Source organism: Rattus norvegicus, chromosome 19 (genome assembly GCF_021556685.1).
Source record: "Rattus norvegicus strain SHRSP/BbbUtx chromosome 19, alternate assembly SHRSP_T2T, whole genome shotgun sequence".
Taxonomy (NCBI): Eukaryota; Metazoa; Chordata; class Mammalia; order Rodentia; family Muridae; genus Rattus; species Rattus norvegicus.
In genome coordinates, this window is record NC_141552.1 from 70,723,815 (window position 1) to 70,745,344 (window position 21,530).

At 42.3% G+C, this 21,530-nt stretch overlaps 1 protein-coding gene across 26 annotated transcripts in view; it reads left to right on the forward strand.

Moving 5' to 3' along the window:
• The window catches only part of Pard3 (par-3 family cell polarity regulator), a 549,750-nt gene that overhangs the window by 345,001 nt on the left and 183,219 nt on the right, over window positions 1-21,530 (forward strand). For 8 of the 26 annotated variants that reach the window (XM_087595250.1, XM_087595255.1, XM_087595261.1 and 5 more), the window contains 4 exons: window positions 2,808-2,959; window positions 3,975-4,019; window positions 8,152-8,379; window positions 21,034-21,265. In XM_087595250.1, the coding sequence (XP_087451376.1) occupies window positions 2,808-2,959; window positions 3,975-4,019; window positions 8,152-8,379; window positions 21,034-21,265 (657 nt within the window). The remainder of the gene's footprint in view (window positions 1-2,807; window positions 2,960-3,974; window positions 4,020-8,151; window positions 8,380-21,033; window positions 21,266-21,530) is intronic. The other 18 variants (XM_087595253.1, XM_087595254.1, XM_087595260.1 and 15 more) reach the window with 3 other exon arrangements.

The following is a 21,530-nucleotide window of genomic DNA, read 5'->3' on the forward strand; positions in this document are numbered from 1 at the left end:
GAGGCCCTTCTTCCTTGCCTTTGTGAGCGAATGCCCCTCTAAATTCTGACCCTACCCACCGGCCTCACTTCATAAGTGCATCCTGCTCTGTATTTGGTGACAAAGATCAGGGAAGGGTGCTTGTTTCCCTACGTGCTCATCAAAGACACCAGCATTTTTATTACCAGGATAGTCTGAGGTAGCTTGTCTCCACTGGGCAATAATAATAGCTTGTGGATGGCAGTATGCAAAGGGACTTCACCTTAGGTTCTTGAGTTCTCTCATGAACTCTGAGGGGTGAGTGAGCCTGAAGCACATAAAGGCAGATAGGCTCAGAGCACGTCACGCCATCCTTCCTGCCATAGGGTTTCCCCGAAGCCTACCTTCACCTCTGGCTTAGCACTCCTCGAAGAGCCACCTGCTGTCATGTTGTTAGGTGAATTGCAGTTGGAAGTTTGCTCTATACTCAAACCAGATCGTATCCCTTTACTGCTTCCTACAATGCAGTGCAGGTTCATTGTAGCCTGCTGGCACGGAGGCATGTGGAAGTGGATGGTAAATTCATCTGCCTCAGTAGAAGCAGCTCACAGCCAACATGACATGTTAATTAGCTGAGGTGGAGGGATGTGTGACTTACTTTTCTAGCTGTGATAAAACACAATAACCGAAGGTGACATGTGGGCAAAAGTTTATTTTTTCCTACAGTCCGGAGGGCAAATCTATTATGGTAGAAGAGACTGGGAGCAGGCAGCCTTAGAAGGAAGCTGAGAGACCACATCTTCAACCGTACGCAAAATCAGAGCAAGAACTCGAAGTGGGGAGAAATAACACTCTTCACAGATCACCTCTAATGACGTATTTCCTTCAGCAATGCTCTACCTCCTACAGGTTCTGTAACATTCCCCCAAGCATTGCTACCAACTGGCAACACCCTACAGACTTGCAACTATGGTGTGCAAATACCACCATAGTTCATGTCCTACCCTGGCTAGGGAAGCATGCTGGATCTTTCCTATAGATACAGTGTTTAACTATTCAATATAGCAAATATGGAGACTATCCTATAATGATACAGTGTTTATCTATTCAGTGTATGGAATATGGAGACTATCCTAAAAAGATACAGGGCTTATCTATTCAGTGTATCAATATGGAGTCTATCCTATAAAGATACAGGGTTTATCTATTCAGTGTATGGAATATGGAGACTATCCTAAGAAGATACAAGGCTTATCTATTCAGTGTATCAATATGGAGTCTATCCTATAAAGATAGTGTTTATCTATTCAGTTATAGAATATGAAGACTATCCTATAAAGATACAGGGTTTATCTATTCAGTTATGGAATATGGAGACTATCCTATAAAGATACAGTGTTTGTTTATTCAGTGTGTCAAATATGAAGAAAAGGACACTTCCACAGTTGGAACTGTGTCCCAGCACCTAGTGGTGCCTGTTAAAGCAGTCACAGATTCTACAGAGAGGAACAATTCTGTGGCCTCATTCACTTCCCCTGGGGAAGCACCATAGAACATCGATCACCTGTGAGTCACCCGATGCTGCCTTCTCTTCACCCAAATCAATTGTCCCCTAAATGTAGCTGTGCTTCTCCTGTCTTCAGGACTGTTGGTCTTTTCATCTCCACATGTCCAGCATCTCTTTTATACAGCACGTGAATGTTTCTGAAGAACTTCCGGAGAACTGGGATCTCTCCTGTATTATTGTGATCTGGGTCTGTCTGGCACAGAATCTTCCCCAGAGGAGGCTCTGATGGAAAATTACCGTGTTGAGATTTTTTTCCCTTGGGAAATTGACTATTTCAGAGGAACACCATACTCATGAACGTGTCTTCCCTACTCCCCCTTTTTTTCTAAAACAGAAGCTAAAACACACACATGCACATGCACACACACACCAAACATAAAACAGAATAGACCACATCCTTTTTTTCCTCAGGCAATCTTTTCTGATCACAGTTTTTTCTCCCACAAATGCTCCTGGTCTTTTCCAACCCCCCTCCCTTCACAACTCCATGCCCTTCCCTTCTCTCTCCTTAAAAAGCAAACAGGCAAACAACAACAACAACGACAACAAAGAACAGACACACCATAAAAACACAAAACTGGAACCAATACACAGTCAGAACATCAGTAAGTCAAAAAATAAAATGAATAAAATTAAAAAGTCTACATAAAACAATCTGAGACAAAAAGTACAAAGAGACCACTGGGATTGTTTCATTCTCTCAGTGTCTGTACATTGTCCAGTTCGGGTCTCCTTGTTAGTTTCCTTCAGAACACATCTTTTTTTTTTTTTTTTTAAGTTGCTAGCTTGCAATTTATATGGTTCCGAGTTGCAGCACAGGGCAAGTCTTGTCAAATATTCAGCCTTCCAAGTGTCTGACAAACAGCAGGCTCATTTTAAACAATAACAGAGATGGTGATCTATTATCAAACACAGTGAGTAAAAATGCAGAGGGAAGTAGAGAAGAGAATTCACACCTACAGAGTTAAAGTTAAATCAAATTGTGATTTTTTTCTCTTACTTTCCATTCAGTCCCCCCTTTAAAAATTAAGGTATATTGAATTTAGTTTAAATCTTCAAATAAAATGCAACTATTCGTGCATGTGCACTGAAAGATATGGCTTTCCATAAAATTGAATGTCTCTACTTCTTTTTTTTTGGTTCGTTTTTTCGGGGCTGGGGACCAAACCCAGGGCCTTGCGCTTCCTAGGCAAGCGCTCTACCACTGAGCTAAATCCCCAACCCTGAATGTCTCTACTTCTTAGTAATTAATTTTATGTTTTTTTCTTTCTCTTCACCCCAGCTCATTGAGTCCAGATGTTGATCCGGTTCTCGCTTTTCAACGAGAAGGATTTGGACGCCAGAGTATGTCAGAAAAACGCACAAAGCAATTTTCAAATGCCAGTCAATTGGATTTCGTTAAAACACGAAAATCAAAAAGCATGGATTTAGGTAGTGAGTACAATCTCCGTGATTCTTCAGATAAGGTTTGGATGCTTCGGGATGAAACTGATGGTCCCAAACATATGTCTATTTATTTTTTAGCAATAGAGGAAATAAATTTTAAAATGTGTCGATTTGGCGAAAAATTAGTTTTCCTTGCATTTGAGATGCCCGTCACTACTCACCATAGCTTGTTGACATGATAAATGGTTGACGTGTGCTTTTGGATGAGAAGGAAAGCGGAAACATCCTGTATCCTCTCAGCCTCATTTCGAAATGAATTGTTTTGATACTTCGTCCATTGAGAAGCAGCCTCCTTTGAGATTATACTTGTCGGGATTTTTAACTAGAACACGTTTTGGAGAGAAACCATTATCTCAATCCATGTGTCGGGCTTTAGTCGTCAGTGCCCTCCTTGATTGTTCTTCTTGAAGTGTTAATTGATAGACCTTCTTCTGTTGTAACCATTATAGCCTTGGATCAGATTAGTTAACTTGAGAGAATATATTCCAGAAGGAATTTGGGAGCACATGAATGGATGAAAATAACCATCATTGTTCAGTTAGACACCAACCAGGTAGTGCCTCGCTTATATCAAAATCTACCCCCAAAAGCAATTCAATTAATACAGGTATAAACTAAATTACTCTTTAAAAATCTTTTGTTAATCAACCATAACTTATGCTGGTTTCTGGTGGCTGTTTGAACCTCAAGACTAAAAGCATTAATTTGTCAGACATATATTTATATAAAATTGGACAGCGCATTGCCCTGGCTAATGACGTTAACACTAACAGTACAAATAACACACGTCTGTGAGACGAAATGACTGGCAGACTGCATGAAGGTGCTGCTTATTCTTCTCCCTTTATTTTTTGATTACGAATGTTTGCCTGATGTTTCACTTGACTTGCATGGAATATCGCCCAAGAGTTGCGCTCTAACGGTCAAGACTGGGGGAGGGTTAAAGCATGTTGGGCTTTGGGGGACTAACTGGGCTAACCATTATACATTTACCTTTTAACAGTAGCTGACGAGACTAAACTCAATACAGTGGATGACCAGAGAGCAGGTAAGAACGGACAGTTAGTGTGTTGCCATAGAAACCGTGGTTCTAGGAGCTTATCATGATTATAGAGCTGCCCGTCATGGTGCTTGTAAGCACCGCCATTCCAGTCTCACTCAGATGCTTTCGTTATGGGAAATCGAATTGCAGGAGAGATACATTTTTTTTCTCTTATGAGAAATTTATTAGCAATACGTGTGTAACAGATGGAAAAGACTACCTTTGCCATGTTAAAAACAACCTTATATATTTTTTTAATTCTTACTTGCATAGGAATGTTTCATGATGACTTTTTTTTTTAATCAAAATCCTAAGAAAGCATCTCTTTAGTCCTTTAGTACTATTTAGTATTATGGATATCTCAATGACGGTCTGTGCACCACGTAGTGATTTTTATTTGAAAATAGTAAAAGCTCTCAACCCCTGGTAGGGTCTCATGTCAGATATCCTACATATCAGATATTTATAGGATGATTCATAACAGTAGCAAAATCACTAAAGTTATGGAGAAGCAAAGAAATAATTTTGTAATTGAGGATCACTGTATCACGAGGAACCGTATCAAAGGGGGTCGTGGTGTTAGCAGCTCTTGAGAACCACCGTCCTATGTGAGCACTTTCACTAAGTGACAGTGTCTGGGCTTGCTATCCATGCTCCTCTGTTTTGCTGCTGCTCCTCCCTGTATCTTTTTCAGATGCTGGAATTAGCTCACTGTGAACCCTGACGTTAGTTTAAACTATATGACACGAATGGCTTCGTTAGCTTTGGGGAATCTGTTCTAAATTTGCCGCTTAATCATTTCGTAGAAATAATGGGCTACACGGGCCAGGTTTAGCAGCACACTATATCTTTTCATATTACGACATGAAAATAATCAGCAGAGTCTGTCAGTGTAATTAAGCAATGTGCTGTGTGCAGTTGAGCATGCATGATTTATTAGTGTATTTTGGAATCTCGCTTTAATTATTCTAGATCCAGGATAATGTAATTATATCACTTAGCACGTATTAGCTTTAATTTGCCTTTTTAACCTGCTGTAGTAATTAGTTTCAGCCTGTGTGTTCTACATACATGCATAAAGATTGTTGTGGTTGTTCTTGCATCGCCACTTTCTATGAGGTAAATGATAGATTATAAAATTGCTTCCGATGATAAGTTATAAGATCGGCTGTATTCAGGGCAATTAACTATAGCCTCAGATCTTACTAAGTAGCTATTTGTCTGATACAACGTAAAATTCATTGAAATTCTCAATTGGAACTATAGACCAAGTCTTAGTGGTTTACATGTGTATGGTAACAGTTGGTGTTTAGTTAAGCCCTATGCCGGGCTGAGCTGCACACCCTTACAGTGTGACGGTGCCTGCTGTCCAGTTATGTGAAAATGGAGAACGCTTAATTGAAACAACCCAAACCCACATGAGGAAAGAGAGTTTATTGTGAGTAAAAAAACAAACAAACAAAAAAATAGCATATATACTTTTGACTGAAACAATTATATAGTTCTCCTGACTCGAATTCAGATTCATTCGTCTAGTAAAGCAGTGTGGTTTTTGTGTTTGGGATGTTAGGCCTTAGAGAAGAGCATTTTCTGGTTTTGAATGTACACATCTGTCCTATGCATCGAATTAAATTGGAAGATTTTATTACAGCACACTTTGTATAGACAGGAGGATGCTTTTTGGCTTGGGGGTTTTAGTCTCCGTTGGGAAGTTCTGTAGAAGATGTTCAGTTTTAGCCAGTGAACGGAATCTTCAGCCGAGTAGCTCTCTTTTCCTCATTTCAGAGTTGCCTGGGGTCCTTGACAGGTTAGCCTCGAGGTTCTGGGCAAGGCACGCTGACATGCTGGCATAAATAGCTGTCTAGTTGTAAGCCACTTGTTTCTCCTTTTTGCTGCTTGCAGAAGACACCTTCGTTGAGACTTCTTCCCCTTGAGAGGGATATTTATTAGCAGGCAGGAATCAGAAGCCAGTTGTGCTGTACACCTTTAAGCCCAGCCACTGGGTCTCTGACAATTGTTTGACTTTACAGCGTTGGAATGTAATTGACTGTATGTAAAGAAGTGGGTGAAGCTGTGTTTCAGTAACAGGGTCCAGGTACCTCTGCTCATCCCTCTATAGATTGACTTTTTTATTGTGCCAATTTCAACCATGCAAGAACACACTATCCACAATTACCAACATTATGCTAAAGTGTTATTTTCAGAATTATATTGTAGAGAGAGAAGGCTCCAGCTTATTTATACTGCTAGTTGTATGTGTTGAGGGCTACAGGGCCTAGTGCACTTGTAGAGCTCTCTTGCTGGCGTAAGTATTCTATATAGTTATTTGTCTTTGCAGAACTGCTTTATGCTGAAAGGTACTGGGACCATTTCTTAAATTGGCTGTCAGTTTTGGTTCAAAACTAAAGTCTTGGCTAACTTCTCTTAAAGAAAATGTTACTGTATACTTAGATGTATACAATGTTGCATTGTGATTGACAGTCTCTAGTGGAGGTGTGAAATCACTGCTGGGGGTACATGTGTACAGATATATACCTTCATAAATACTCACATCCTTGGGACACATTTGCCTAATACATGTTATACATGAGCCAAATACTGATAGGGCGGTTTGAAATCTTACAGGCATAACTGATCCAGAAATGAGCTTTTACCAAGAATGTGAAGGTGGAATGTATGTCTCCTGTTGTCTTTGATTCCTTGATATCATCCCTTCTGTTTTGGAACACGGTTCACTTTCCACCCTGGGAAGTAACCTTTGTCAGTTATGTAGGACTTGTCGATCACATGCTGTGACGAGTCAGAGAGTGACCTGGTGCCACCTGAAAGAAATATTCAGTGTGTGCCTCGGTTACAAGACAATTCATCGGATACATACACACCTGCCCTGAGAACGCAAACATTTCATCCTTGCTCCTGAGGCCCATACATTCTAGAATAGTTCTCCACTGTTAAAAGTCATGCCTGCTTGTCTGTCTGCATTTTCAGCATCCCTGCCCCGCCCCTGAGCACTGCTACCCCATGGTGAAAATTAGGTAAAATGAGTGATATCAGTGAAACAGTAGAGGCTAATTCGTGCTTTGACACTTCCAGTGAGTTTTCTTTGTGTCTCGCCCCTGAGCTGTGGTGAGCTCGCCTCCCGGCCATTTGTCTTCCAGATAGTCACATGAGGAAGCTACTTCCTAATTATTGATCAACATATGGCGGGTGACCCCATGTGGAGAGGAGCTGTTCGTTTCTCCAACCTTCCTTATTTGTCTGTTTGTTTGTTTTTGTTCTTTTTCATACTTTGAGGAAGGATAAGTGAGGAGCCAGCCCAGTCACCTGGCCCAGCCAGGTGGAGGTGTCAGCCATTAGAGGCTGCTGACTTGCACCCCAGTGTGCCGGGTCACACAGTGATGGATGCAACTGTCTCCCTCGCTTAAGGAAAGCAGTTTTGATTGCCCGCGTAGCCGGGTACCTTTGGTATCTCAAGCCTTACCGCTCTGGATCTTCGAGAAATAAAAGTAAAATTTTTAACTCTGAGGAGTGTGAACACTTCTGCCTCTTCTCGGGGAGAAGCCCTTGTGTGATTTGCCTGTTCAGACCTGTACCTCCCTTCATGAAAACCGTTCTGTTCCCCAGAACTCTACCTGGTGCCAGCTAAGTATGCTGGCGGCTCAGCCCCTGGGACTGCTTTTGTTTGTTCCGATGGCAATGAGTGGGTGAAGCCTATGGCAGTGACACCCACCTGCTTTAATAACTTTGTATCACAGAAAGGTGGGGGCAGTTAGGTTGTAATGATAACTCTCCTGGAGCCTCCTCACGGCCTCTGCATTTTAAATATAGTTGTTGACTATTCCAGTTGTTTCGGTTTATATATGTGTCACATTGGACAACGGTTTGATAAAGATTTCATCTGTTAAGATAAAAATTAATGATTTAGAACCTTTCCCAAATGGAGATAGATATAAAAACCCAACATTTTTGAGAAGAAAAATAAAATTCACCATCATTCTTTATTTTCAGTCTACATTCTAGTAGTTCTTCTCACTGAGCTGATGACTTTATCCCTGCAGGCTTCCACAGGGCATAGATATTTGGATCTGAACCTGTAACTTCTATCTCGTCTAATCCTGTATTATTTTGACCCTCCAAGGCTCCCCCAATAGAGATGTGGGACCCTCCTTGGGTCTGAAGAAATCCAGCTCTTTAGAAAGTCTGCAGACGGCTGTTGCTGAGGTGACCCTGAATGGGAACATTCCTTTCCACCGCCCACGGCCACGAATCATCCGAGGAAGGGGCTGCAACGAGAGCTTCAGAGCCGCCATTGACAAGTCCTACGATAAGCCCATGGTGGATGACGACGACGAAGGCATGGAGACCTGTGAGTGTCCTGGCTGAAGCAACAGAGATTGCAGATGGCTTTGCCCAATCAGTGGTTCTCGGATGTGCTACTAGGACCCTGTAGGGACCTGGCCCTTTCAGTGCATTTCTGAGGTCTCCCGTGTTTTCAGAATAAGGGATCGGTTGTCCTTGCAGTCATTTTCTCTTTAAAAAGAGTCCGTGTCTGGCATCCACACCATGATATTGGACTCAGTGCAGAAGCAGTTAGGAGGACCATCTTTCTAGACTGGGTCCTGCTATATAATATGTCTGGTTGGCCTTGAGCTTGAATATCTTTCTCAACCCCTGCAGTGCTAGAGAGTGCCGACTTGTGCCACTATGTCTGGCAAGAAGTTGTCTTTTTAGCCAAAATTAAAGTAACTTTGGAGGATTGGAGGATAGGAGGAAAATAAAACAACTCAAAAAAAAAAAAAAAAACCTAAAAAAAATCATTGTTTGCACCTATTTATTTCGGAAAACATAGGGGTATTTTGAAAATACAATCTAACTCACCATAAAGTGTGTTTAGTCTTTTATATAATGTAGTTTTCTATTAAGAAAAACCAAGTTTTAAATTGGTATATACTGATAGATAAAATTCACATTACAAAATATCATTTGACTGGGTGGTGGTGGCACACTCTTTTAATCCTAGCACTTGGGAGTCAGAGGCAGGTGGATTTCTGATTTTGAGGCTAGCCTGGTCTACAGAGTGAGTTCCAAGAGAGCCAGGGTTATACAGAGAAACCCATAAATACATACATATATACATACATACATACATATATACATACATATATACATACATATAAAATTGGGATTTACTTATTTATTTTGGATTTCTCAATAATTCATACATAAAGAGTTATCTTTACTCTAAAATGTTTGAAAACTACTGGCTTCTGTTGTGTTGTCTGCCAGACGATATAGTCAATAAATACACTTAACAGCTTATTATTTTAAAAACATATTTTTGCACTAAAACAGCAGCCTATAAATTTGTACTTTTTCCCAAATTACTAAATATTTCAAGCCAAACTGACTGAGAACCATAGTTTAATGTGGGTGAGCACTATGTCTTCCCATGGATCATTAAAGAGAAATTTACCTATAAGTCTATGGTTGGCGGGGAATATGTCTAAACATTTATTTTAAAAGATTTTTTTTTAAACAAAACAAAACTAAGGAAAGCACTAACTTAGAGGAGAAAGAACGTAGGAACTGTAACGGTAAATGCTAGAGATTGGCTTATTCCATAATTGCTCATTTACAGATTGTTCTTTTAAATTAAACTTACTTCGTTGGTTTATAAACTGTACGGAATAGTAGGTCTTACTGTGGTGTTTGCATTCGTGCACACAGCATGGTCTCATCATATTCATCCCCCTCAATGACCTTTCCTTTTTGTTTGTTTGTTTGTTTGTTTGTTTGTTTTGGGTCCTGGGGATGAATCTGGGACTTCAAACAGTCAAGGCAAGTGCTCCACAACGAAGCTACAGCCCCAGCCCTGATCGGCTGCCTTTTCTTGGAGCTTGATAAACCTGGCATTTCTAACTTCCATGTTCCTAGGGGCTCACGATAACCATGCTTGTGCAGCTGATGACATTGTATTGATAACGTTTATACACACTGACCAGGCAGTGTGGAATCTAGAGGAGGAAATGAGATCTTAGATTTTAATATTAAATATGACTATATCCATGTGACTTATCTGTAAGAAAAGCTATGGGCTATACCAAAGTTTTATTTATTATTTATTTATTTGTTTGATTGATTATTTATTTATTTATTATTTCACTGAAGTTAGATCCAAGACCAGAAGACTTTTCTGTGGAATGTAGATGACTTTCATTTCCACGTTTGGCAGAGTGCTCGAAGCACACCCTCCTAAGACAGATGATACCATTGGGCAAGGAGAGTTTTAAATAAACAGAGCACCTTGAAGAGATTTCAAGCAAGAGCTCATAGTTCTCGCTTACAACATGTAGTGTGTTTCGGGATGTGATATATTTCTGACTAGTGTGGTACGCAGAGTAAAACTGAGGAAGGGGATTGCTACACACATCTCTGTCCTCCATCTAAGTCTAGATCTTTTCTCCACTTCACCTGCCTGTGATTTCAAGCAGGCCCACCCTTTTCTTGCCAGCTGACAGACATGTTTCCTAGTTTAGCTGCTGGGCCTGAGCTTATGTTTGCTAAGTCACAGCACTGCCCTCCCTGTAGAGTCTCCCCCCTTGTAAGGAGGGTTCCTTGTTCTACCAAACGACATTGACTGTTATCCATAGATTCTGATAATGATAGTTTTGTACTTAAGAATAGGTGGGGGGGGGGGGCTAGAGAGGTGGCTCAGTGGTTAAGAGCACTGGCTGCTCTTCCAAAGGTCCTGAGTTCAATTCTCAGCAACCAATGGTGGCTCACAACCATCTGTAACGGGATCCAATGCCCTCTTCTGGTATGTCTGAAGATGGCAACAGTGTGTATGTGTGTGTGTGTGTGTGTGTGTCTGTGTGTTTGTGTGTGTGTGTGTGTGTGTGTGTGTGTGTGTGTTTTCAATCTTAAAAAAACATTAAAAGAACAGTTGGAGCACTTTGGTCCAGTCAACACCTAGTGTTTACATGCAATCGCAAAGCTTCCTAGCTGTTTTCTTGTTCTGGTTAATCTGTTGTTTTAATCTTTTTATTTTTTTTTTATTTAGGAACTTTAGTTTTCTCACGTGCAGTGTTCCTCGTTTAAATGTAACAGACTGTATGTGAACACAAGCACTAATAAACAGTTGTAACAGTCGACTCTCTGAAAAATACATTTAATAGCTTAAAAGAGGTTTGTTAGTCCACGGTTCTGGAGTTCCTGTCTAGAGTTGAGCAACACCATTGCTTTCAGCTCTGCTATGAACAGCAGAAGGCAACGAAAGGGATGCTTTGGTAGAACAGATGTGTCACAGGCCAGGAAGCATTCAGCCTGACAGACAGGGTTCCTGAGTCCTCCGTTGTGGGGCCTTCACAAAGAGCAAAGGGCCCAAACCAGACCCTGTTGGTCAAAGGTTTCCCTGCCTTTCTTCCAATACTGACACTACAGAACCAAGTCTTTGATAAAGGATGCCTATAAACATCATCTGGATCCACTCATCTAGCTCAGCTTCTAGAGTTCTCCACCAGTGCGGACATCCGGTTTTACTCTATACAGGCCTCCTTTGAAATGATCCACAGGAACCTGGAGAGGTGGTTCAGTAGGTAGAAATCTTTGCTACCAAACCTGATGACCTAAGATTCATCCTTGGAACTCGTAGGGTAGAAGTGGAGAATTGACCTCCATATGCTGTATGGTCCCCCACCCCCACCCTGCCTCACCCACGTACAAGCACAGACACACTCATGCAAACACCCACACATACAATAAATGTAACTTAACAATGTTATGGTAAGCGGGCTGGGTGTGTGTCTTGATCTGAGATGGCTGGTGACGTACTGCTCTGGTTAGCACTCTTGATCATCTTCTCTCTGCGTCATCTCCACTGCCGTGCGGTCTCAATGTCTCCTCATGAAATTCCATATCATTCCAGCCCTCTTATTTGACTCCAGAAACTATTATTGGGGTCCCACTATAGATTGATCCAGTAAACTCTAGCAGCATGCAGGTTTTTCATTTGGTTTGTTGTTTGTTTTCTTCTGGAATCACAGACATGCATCCCTATGCCCATCTGTCCATAGCCCTGCATGGTGTAACTAGTGTTTTCTCATGGCGGTGTGTGTTTCCCTCCAGGCTTCCGTGCAAACACTACCGTCCTAATGAGGGTTTCCATTGCTGCAATGAAGCACCATGGCCAAAAGCGAGCTGGAGAGAAAAGAGTTTACTTGGCTTATGCCTCCATGCCGCTCTTCATTTTTGAAGAAACTTAGGACAGGAACCCAAACAGAGCTGGAACCTGGAGGCAGGATCTGATGCAGAGGCCATAAAGGGGTGCTGCTCATTGGCTTGCTTCCTATGCACCACCCACCATGGGCTGCGCCCCCCCCACCCCCGCCATTGATCACTAATTGAGAAAATGCCCTACAGCGGGACCTCATGGAGGCATTGCCTCTACTGAGGCTCCTTCCTCTCTGTTGACTCTAACTTATGTCAAGTTGATACAAAACCAGCCAATACAACAGCTGTCCTCTCCCTTCCTTCTTCAAGAACCTATTTTCCAAACAATCCACTTTCTTCCTGTGTTTCTGAAGCTCTGACATTAGGTAGCACATGACACTTTTAGGACAGCTTTTTGTTTATTTTCTGCTTTGCAGTGCTGAGTATAGGACCTAGTATCTCAGGCATGTAGGCAAATGCTCTACCACAGAGTTGAAGTTTTTGTTTGGTTTAACATTAAGGGTCTCTATGCATTCGCTGAAATACGCTAAATTTCCAAGATGTCAAAAACAACCAGATTCTGGGAGACAGGCAATCTGATTTCTCAGAAAGGTAGAAACATTAGAGCATCAGCAGCCTTCATTGGTGAACTCTGTCTCTGCACTTCCAAGCTGTTTGGTTTTCATTTATGGCCTGAACAGTGGCTGAAATCTCTTCCTAGGCACAATATAATTATTTGTGGGTTATTAAAACATATGTTGATCTCAAACCCACTCACTGTTTAAAATTTTTAAAAAAAAATCAAGACAGAATCTCATTTATCCAAAGATGATCCTGGACTTGTATTACAGCTAAGGATGACCTTGAGTTTCTGATCCTTTTGTCTCCCAAATGCCGAGATTACAATTGTGCGCCACTAGGTCAAGTTTATGTGGCACCAAGGCAAACACTCAATTCACTTCCAACTTCGTGGTGGAGTCCAGCGCTGCTAACATTCTAAGCTTGGCTATCTTCCGCTGGGTAGGAATTGGTTACAGTACAACCTTTACTGTCATGATGCCTCACTATTGTCCCTTTCATGTGACAACCAACTGGACGGCAAGGACGCATCTGCAAGGGTTGAACTTTATTGAGTGGGCTGAACTCATGCTGCCTGTTCAGCAGGGTACTTTGAAGGGGTTTGATCAGCTATATAGGTGACAACCTGACATTGCGTTGGGAACCCACAGCATCTGGAAGACAGATAGGTGAAGGAAGTTTAGAAGCTAAAGTGTACATGAACCGTGCATCTTTGGTGATAAGTTTCGTAAAGTGATTGCTCTGTAGGTATGGCCAGTTCATTTCCAGACTCCGTGTTTTAAACGAGGCTCTGTGTATGGAAGCATGCTTGTCATCTTAGCCCTGAAGACAGGGAGACAAGAGCTCACTGACAGCCAACTTTGGTGAGACTGTAAATACAATCCCGTGGTTCCTGTTCCTCCACCCATGCATACTTTATGGTTTTTTTTTTTTTAAATGAAATAAGCTATTTTTAGTATAGAGCGTCTTGTGGATACTCATGTGAACTCTTCTCCTTTGCTGGCACTTGGTATTCTTACCTGTTTGCTTCCTGTCTTGTCCTCTCTCTGCCGTGATATTGGCTCTCCATTTTGTCAGTTATTGCTTATTTGTTTGTTAAGGGTCTCATATGGCCCAAGCAGATCTCAAGTACTGGGATCCCATGCATGTGCTACCACATTAGCCCTCTATTGGTTATTGTCTTAGGGTTTTACTGCTGTGAACAGGCACCATGACCAAGGCAACTCTTTTAAGGACAAAGTTTAATTGGGGCTGGCCTACAGGTTCAGAGGTTCAGTCCATTATCATCAAGGTGGGAGCAGGGCAGCATCCAGGCAGGCATGGTGCAGGCAGAGCTGAGGGTTCCACATCTTCATCTGAAGGCTGCTAGTGGAAGACTGGCTTCCAGGCAGCTAGGATGAGGGTCTTAAAGCCCATACCCACAGTGACACACCTACTCCAACAAGGCCACACTCCCTGGGCTAAGCCTACACAAACCATCACCATTATTTTTCCACCACACACCTCAAAAGAACTGCATCTTAAGATTTCCTTCCTGCCTTGAGCATGTGTGCCCCATGCCCGCCCCCATGTTCAGACAGAGCCAACTATTTCCCTTGCCAGGAGCTCCTCGTTCCAGTGTTAAAAGTCAGAGTCCAGAACGGCAGATCCAGTTACTCAATGCCATCTGCAGCACTGGCTGCTCATTTCCTACATCTTTCTTCCTTTCCCGAAGTCAAAATAGTCAGCTAAAATAGAAACCAGTAATAATATTTGTGTTCTCAGAGTGTTTTCTGCAAAGGTTTTGCTGGGCCCTGACGTCTGGCCCTTGGTGTCCCGCTGCAGCACAATTGATCTCTCACTCAGCCGTAGAAGATGGTGGACAGTTGATTTGCCAAGTTTGGCAGAATTCCTAAAAGGGAGGGGGGAGACAGACAGAGAGAGACAGACAGATAGAGAGAGACAGAGACACACAGAGAGAGAGAGAACGAGAAAGAATGAGAATATACTTTATATGCATACAAGTGTCCGGGATGGAGGGTAGTCCATCTTCTATGTTATTTTCTCTCACTCAACCTACAGCTCACCAAAGTTGGCTGTCCTTGAGCTCTTGTCTCCCAGTCTTCAGAGCTAACGTTAAAAGCATGTATCAGCACACAGAGAGCCTCTTTTAAAACATAGACTCTGGGGACTGAACTTGTACCTTCATGCCTACACCAGCAATCACTTCACCAACTGAGAGGTTCCTGTAGGACCAAATCTTCGTTCCCACTACCCCATTGTTAACTTGCTCGTTAAGCTCGTGAAGCTGGTGAGATTTGATCTTCTGTTTTCCCATGTGAACTAAGTGGCCTAATGTCTTCATTGTAAAGCTTTCCCAATCCCTGTATAGATCTTCATAAATGAGAATGGGGAGCAGGTCTGATTGGGGCTCTTTCATTTACCCCTTCCCCTCAGAGGAGAGTGATTATTGAATGAATAAAATGATGTTGTATTCCTGAGGTGGTGTGTAAGTCTTTAATCCCAGCACTTGGGGTGCAGAGGCTGTATGTATCTCTGAGTTTCAAGGCCAGCTTGGTTTACAAAGTGAGTTCCAGATTATGTAGAAAAACCCTGTCTCTAAACACCAAAAAAAAAGAAAAAAAAAAAAAGAAGAAAGAAAGAAAACAGTAATGATTTCTATTTCTATTTCATATTTTTCTGTTTATATATCTTCAATAATTCATAAGGACATTAACAATGAGATGTTACATTTTTTGATACTTTACAGCCCTCTTAATGTCTGACTTATATCACATCCACTCTCTGATGCTTTCAGCTGAATTAAATAGAAATACGACTTCACAGCTTAACTGATAAGGGGACGCAGTGTTTTCATACAGCCAGGCAGATATAGGCTTATTAGCCCACTTCCCATTGGCGTCAGCAGACACCAGTTCTTTCCTCCCTGTCCTCTCCTCTGTCCACAGGGTAGCTTCACAGTTTCCTTTTTGTACCCTGCAGAAGGGAAGGATTCAGGGTGACAGGATCATGCCTGGTACAATGACCTTGGACTACAGGGGTATGGCTTCCGTAGGTTGCTTTAAACTTAATGAATCAACCCCTTTGGAGCTTGGTCATTTCTGGGCAAGATCTGGGTTTACAGGGAATCAGAAAGGGAGAAATGAGTTTTGAGTTAGGAAGCAGCAAGAGCTCATTACAGGAGCAGCAGCAACATTGGTTATCAATGAAAGAAAACAATGGCTGTTAACCGCAGGCTGGGAGTCAGCCTGTGAGAGTCCAGTATTTGTGGTCACTGAAGAGAAATGTTTCATTCACTCACTTTGAGCTTCCTCTCAAGCCAAGGCCATTTTCTCTATAGCCATTAATGCGAAAGTATGCCCAGACTTTTCTAGACTTTGCAGTGACCCAGTCCTAACACAGTACCTTTCAGAATTGAGAAGCTCAGTTTGTCAAGCGGTCTAGAATTTTAATTGAGTCACATTTGCATCTGTTGAAAACATAGTGATTAGGTACGTCTTAATTGCAGAATGACTGGCACATCAAAGGGAAGCAGCAGCTTCGAGATTTACCTTTAAAAAAAAAAAAAGGAATGAGCAAGTGCTGTCTTTATAGTAATCACGCAGGAAGGGGCTGAGAGTTCGGTGCCAGGGGCAAGTTACTCCAGTGAAAACAACAGGGGCTTCTCTGTATTCAGAAGGAGTTAGCATCTTCTTTTCTACAGGCTGTCTGTAAAGATGAGCAGGATCAAAGTGGAAAACAGTAACATTTATGCTGCATTTAAAATAGTACATTATCTAAATATAAATTCACGATTAGTTCTGTGCTGGAGTTTCAAACAGGAGCAGAACAGAGCGAGTCTCTTGCCTGCTTGCTGCTGACAGGACACATTGCTAGTGTTTTCTTAGTAGAATTATTGTTCACATGAGTGTTTTGCATTTTTTCCTAGCCTAAGGTTGTAAACTGTTTCACGATCCTTACAACAAAGCTAGTCCTAAATATACGGACAGGTTTTAATATTATCATCTACTGTACCTGTGTCCTTAAATCATATACATGTTTTTCACAAGTTAAACACATGTAACCAATCTATTTGAACTTTTTTTTTTAAGTGTTTACACAGAGGAGCAGGGTATAGCTGGTAAATTCTTTTTGTCCTGAGTCGAAGCGTATAGAATGTGATTCCGTAAAAGAACATCTTATGTTTGTACATATGAAATTCCATATTGCTAAATATTTTTAATTAGTTGGCATGGAAGGCGTTGGTTAGATCTGCATGCCCCCAGCAGCTTTTCTGTGATGAGGTGTTACCTAAATCCGAATGTTTAGCCAGAGAAGAGAATAAAGAATCCTCTGATGTGGGCTTTAAATAGTGCACTTGCTGGGGGCAGGAAAGTGAGATGGGAGCTTTCATTTCGTAAAACAAGATTACAAAAGCAAAGTTGGTAAATCATTTAATACTTCCTCCGTTTCGTCCAATTTGGGGAATAAGTTGCATTACATACATGAGAAAATTATTCCGAATATGGAAAGAGTTGGCACAAACACTACTTCACCATATAGTGAGTTGCGAAGGCACAGTGTTTATTCTGTTACGGAGCCAAGAGAAGACATATGCCCCCTGAAATCCTGCCAAAACTATTAGGCAGAGAACCGACCGTATTGCTACTCCTGCTCCATTCATGATAATGGTCGCTGTGGAGCACTAAATCATTTACATTTATTGAGTTCCCTTTTGTTTCAGACATCATAGAGGGCCGTAAAATGTATTTGATGACACGCATAGTTCAAATGGTGGTAGCGCTCTAAGAATATACCAGAGGCCGGTTAGAGCTGGTTCTCGTCCAGTGGGTCTGTATGCCATCGCTTGATTATGGCACGTTCTAGGAGGCTTTATTGGAGGAGAGCGGTCATTTCCTGAAGGCAGAGAGAGGAATCGTGCTCAGATGTGGATCCACACATGGCTGCGGAGTCGGTGCCTTTTGTTTCTATAGGAATTGCTTTGTTGCTGCTGTCTGCCAGCCATCTCCACTTCAGGAGTGATGCCGATGGGAGGCAGACATGTATGGGTGTTGTTTGAGAAGTGTGAGGAGACAAAAGATTGTGTACATTGGATGGAAGGTCTAATAATAGTTTGTCCCCAAGCAGGACTCATACAATATCCACCAGCTTCCAATCAGCACATTACAGTATCCAGTATACTTAGGTTTTGGAGTTTCTGGGAACTCTTTCCTGGTAATTTGGTCAATTATCACAAACTTGGGACCACACCCATTTCCTAAAGGATTGAAGCAATGACCTATAAGTGGACAGAACATAGCCATGTTTGGAGGTTTGAGGCGGGATCCTGAACTCAGCTAAAGCTGTAATTGCAGTCTCTTAGATAGCTCGCATACAGTGACATATATAGCAAGCCCAAGGGCCACTGGCCAGGATCCTCATTTCTTGTCATGTGCACATTGTAAAAATCACAGCCTTAGTTCAGCATTGTGTATAAGGCTAGAGATTCTGTGTCTACCTGAAAATGTGGACTGGCCTCTTCTTACAAACTCCCTTAGTTAATATCCATGTGTTCACAGAGAGGAAAGGAAACACAATTTCTTTTTGTTTCCTTTGTCTCGTTTTGAGACAGAGTTTAGTGTAGCCAAGGCTAGCTTCAGTTATTATGTAGCTGAATACGAGCTTGAACTCCACCTCCTGAGTGCTGGGATTGCGTGTATCCACAACCACCGTGGCCTATGTGGTACTGGGCATAGAACCCAACCTCCTGTGTGCCAGGCAAACACTCCACCAACTGAGTTATATCCCAAGCTCTAAGGAAAATGTTTTCTGGGCTACCATTTCTTCTGAAGGAAGATGGTGGATTAAAGCCAGATAACACCAATGTCAAGAAAGGCTAAAGACCTTTCTAAACTCATTTTATAGGAGTCTGCAGTTCTCTTTGGTCTGACCTAGCTTCCCAAGTGAGCATCTCCGTGTAAGTCTCAAGCCCTAGCACCCAATTGCTAGCATAGCTTTTAAAAAATGGTGTGTGTGTGTGTGTGTGTGTGTCTGTGTGTGTGTGTGTGTGTGTGTCTGTGTGTGTGTATGTAGGTATGTGCACATGTAAGTGAAGGTACCCCCAAAGTCCAGAAGGGGGCATCAAGTTCCCTGGAGCTAGAGTTAGGTCAGATGGTTATGAATGTACCTATTATTTTTAAACTACTTGAATGTTTGTGAGTATGAACATATGTGTGTGGGTGCACTTGTAGAACAGAAGCTTTGAATCCCTTAGGAGCTAGAGTCACAGGCAGTTGTGAACATATCTATTATCTTTAAATTGCTTGGATACGTATGGGTATGAGCACATGGGGGTGGTGTGCTTTTGGAGCAGAAGCAGTGAGTTCCTTCGAAGCTAGAGTCACACATGGTAGTGAGACAAACAATGTGGGTGCTGGAAACCAAACTCAGAAACTCTGAAAGAGCAGGACACAGTCTTAACCACCCAGTCATCCCCACAGCTGCTGTTTGAGGCTTTGGCTGTGTCTAGGGAATGACTTGCTAACAGAATAAATACATTGGCTCCTGTTTGTTTCTTTGTTTCTTTGTTTGTTTGTTTTTACCATAATTGATTCACGGGTTTTGTTGTTTTTATTTTTTTAAGAATTATGTATTACGGGGCTGGGGATTTAGCTCAGTGGTAGAGCGCTTACCTAGGAAGCGCAAGGCCCTGGGTTCGGTCCCCAGCTCAGAAAAAAAGAACCAAAAAAAAAAAAAAGAATTATGTATTACATACATACATACATACATACATACATACATACATACATACACACATACACACACACACACACACACTGTAGCTGTCTTCAGACACACCAGAAGAGGGCATTGGATCCCATTACAGATGGTTGTGAGCCACCATGTTGTTAAAAATTGAACTCAAGACCTCTAGAAGAGCAGTCAGTGCTCTTAACCTCTGAGCCATCTCTCCAGCCCCCATTGGCTCCTGTTTTAAGCTGTGTGTCTAAGAATTTGTCTCCTTGGTTTTTGTCCTTCTACTCAACAGTGGGCATCTTTAAAACAATGCAGAATGGTGTTCCTTTGGCAAGGCTGTGTCATCAGTTCATCGATTAATCTCAGATTTGTGAGATATAACAGCTGAGATCTGATGTGCTAGGATGTCCTCTATGATCTTAGACTCTTAGTTCTTATCTCACTGCCTTGGTGCCCTGTGGCTGATAGGGAAGTAAGACTGAACTAAACATCAAGATCTATTGACTTGATTTGCGGGCCAAAACATTGAGAGAAAGCCTTGTCATTATATTTAGTTCCATATTGCTGCAAGTCCAAGAACATGGATCTCTTTGTTGGATCCGGAAAGAAACCATCTTGGCATTCAAGAGTTACTTAAAGCTCACACAGTCTTGACTGTGTGCATTTGGAAAGTACATTTATGGCCGGATCTCTAAAAGTGATTTCTAATAGTTATTCTTTGCAGCTGTTTGTCACTCTTTCAAATGCCAAACACAAAGGGTAACAGCAGGAGGAATGAGTTACAGACTTGTTGGTTCCCATAGAACCTCTACCTCTGCAGTTTCAGAGTAGCACTGAGCAGGTGGCCTGATTGCTAAAGCACTTACCACAGAAGCTTGGTTCTCACTGAGGCTTACACATGGTGTTAGCCTCCCAGGGTAATGACATAAGGAGAACCTGAAGACCTGTTGTCTTCAGAAACCTAAAGCCTCAGATGTAGATTGCTGGCCAGAAAGTAGCCAGCTGTCGCTGGCTTGGGATGGTGCCAATTTTTATTATTGAATGCAACACACATGTGAGTGTATCAGAAAGCTTGGTGCTGGAAGCTCACGCTGACCTGGTGGTTGCTATCGAGTGGTGTTGATCAGCAGATAAAAGAGGAGTGCATGAACATCTGCAGGGTCTTTAGCCAAGGAGAAAGAAGCACAGAGGAGGTACAGTTGGCTTAGCTGGTTTTCCCTTTGCAAATGTAGAGCACAGGACCCTGCTGGGTCTGCATGGCCTGGAGTCTTCCTAACTCTCCTTCGCTGTGCAGACTCTGTAGCAGTGAAAGCATCTCCCTGTTTGCACACCCAGACAGAAAGTCTTTCCTCTCCTGCACTGGTGACCCATGTCCATGCAGGACTGACCTATGCACCCAGATCACCATATCACATGACCCTTCTGATGAAATTTAGTGTTCTCACTTTGTCACCAAGGCTCACTGTCTTCCCTATCTCCTTCTCTCCCCTCCTTCAAGTGGAAGAAGACACAGAAGAAAGTTCAAGGTCAGGGAGGGAGTCCGTGTCCACGTCCAGTGATCAGCCTTCCTATTCTCTGGAGAGACAAATGAATGGAGACCCAGAGAAGAGGGACAAGGCAGAGAAGAAAAAGGACAAAGCCGGAAAGGATAAGAAGAAAGACCGAGAGAAGGAGAAGGATAAACTGAAAGCCAAGAAGGGGATGCTGAAAGGCTTGGGGGACATGTTCAGGTAAGTATGCAAGTACACAGCAGGGGCAGTCCTGGGCGGAGTTCCCCAGCAATTGGATGGATGGACTGCCTTCTCAACACGACGTGCAAATATCACAGGGTGCAGCAACAGAAGCCCAGCTGCTATAGCTCAGTCTTTGGTGTGTATGTCCATCTAGGTGGCACATGACTAAGTAACCGGGGTTGACAATAAGCACATCTTTGAGGTGAAATGTAAATCCCTGTCTCCTTTCTGCTCTTAGCTGCTGCCTTTGCGCTTCCTTAGG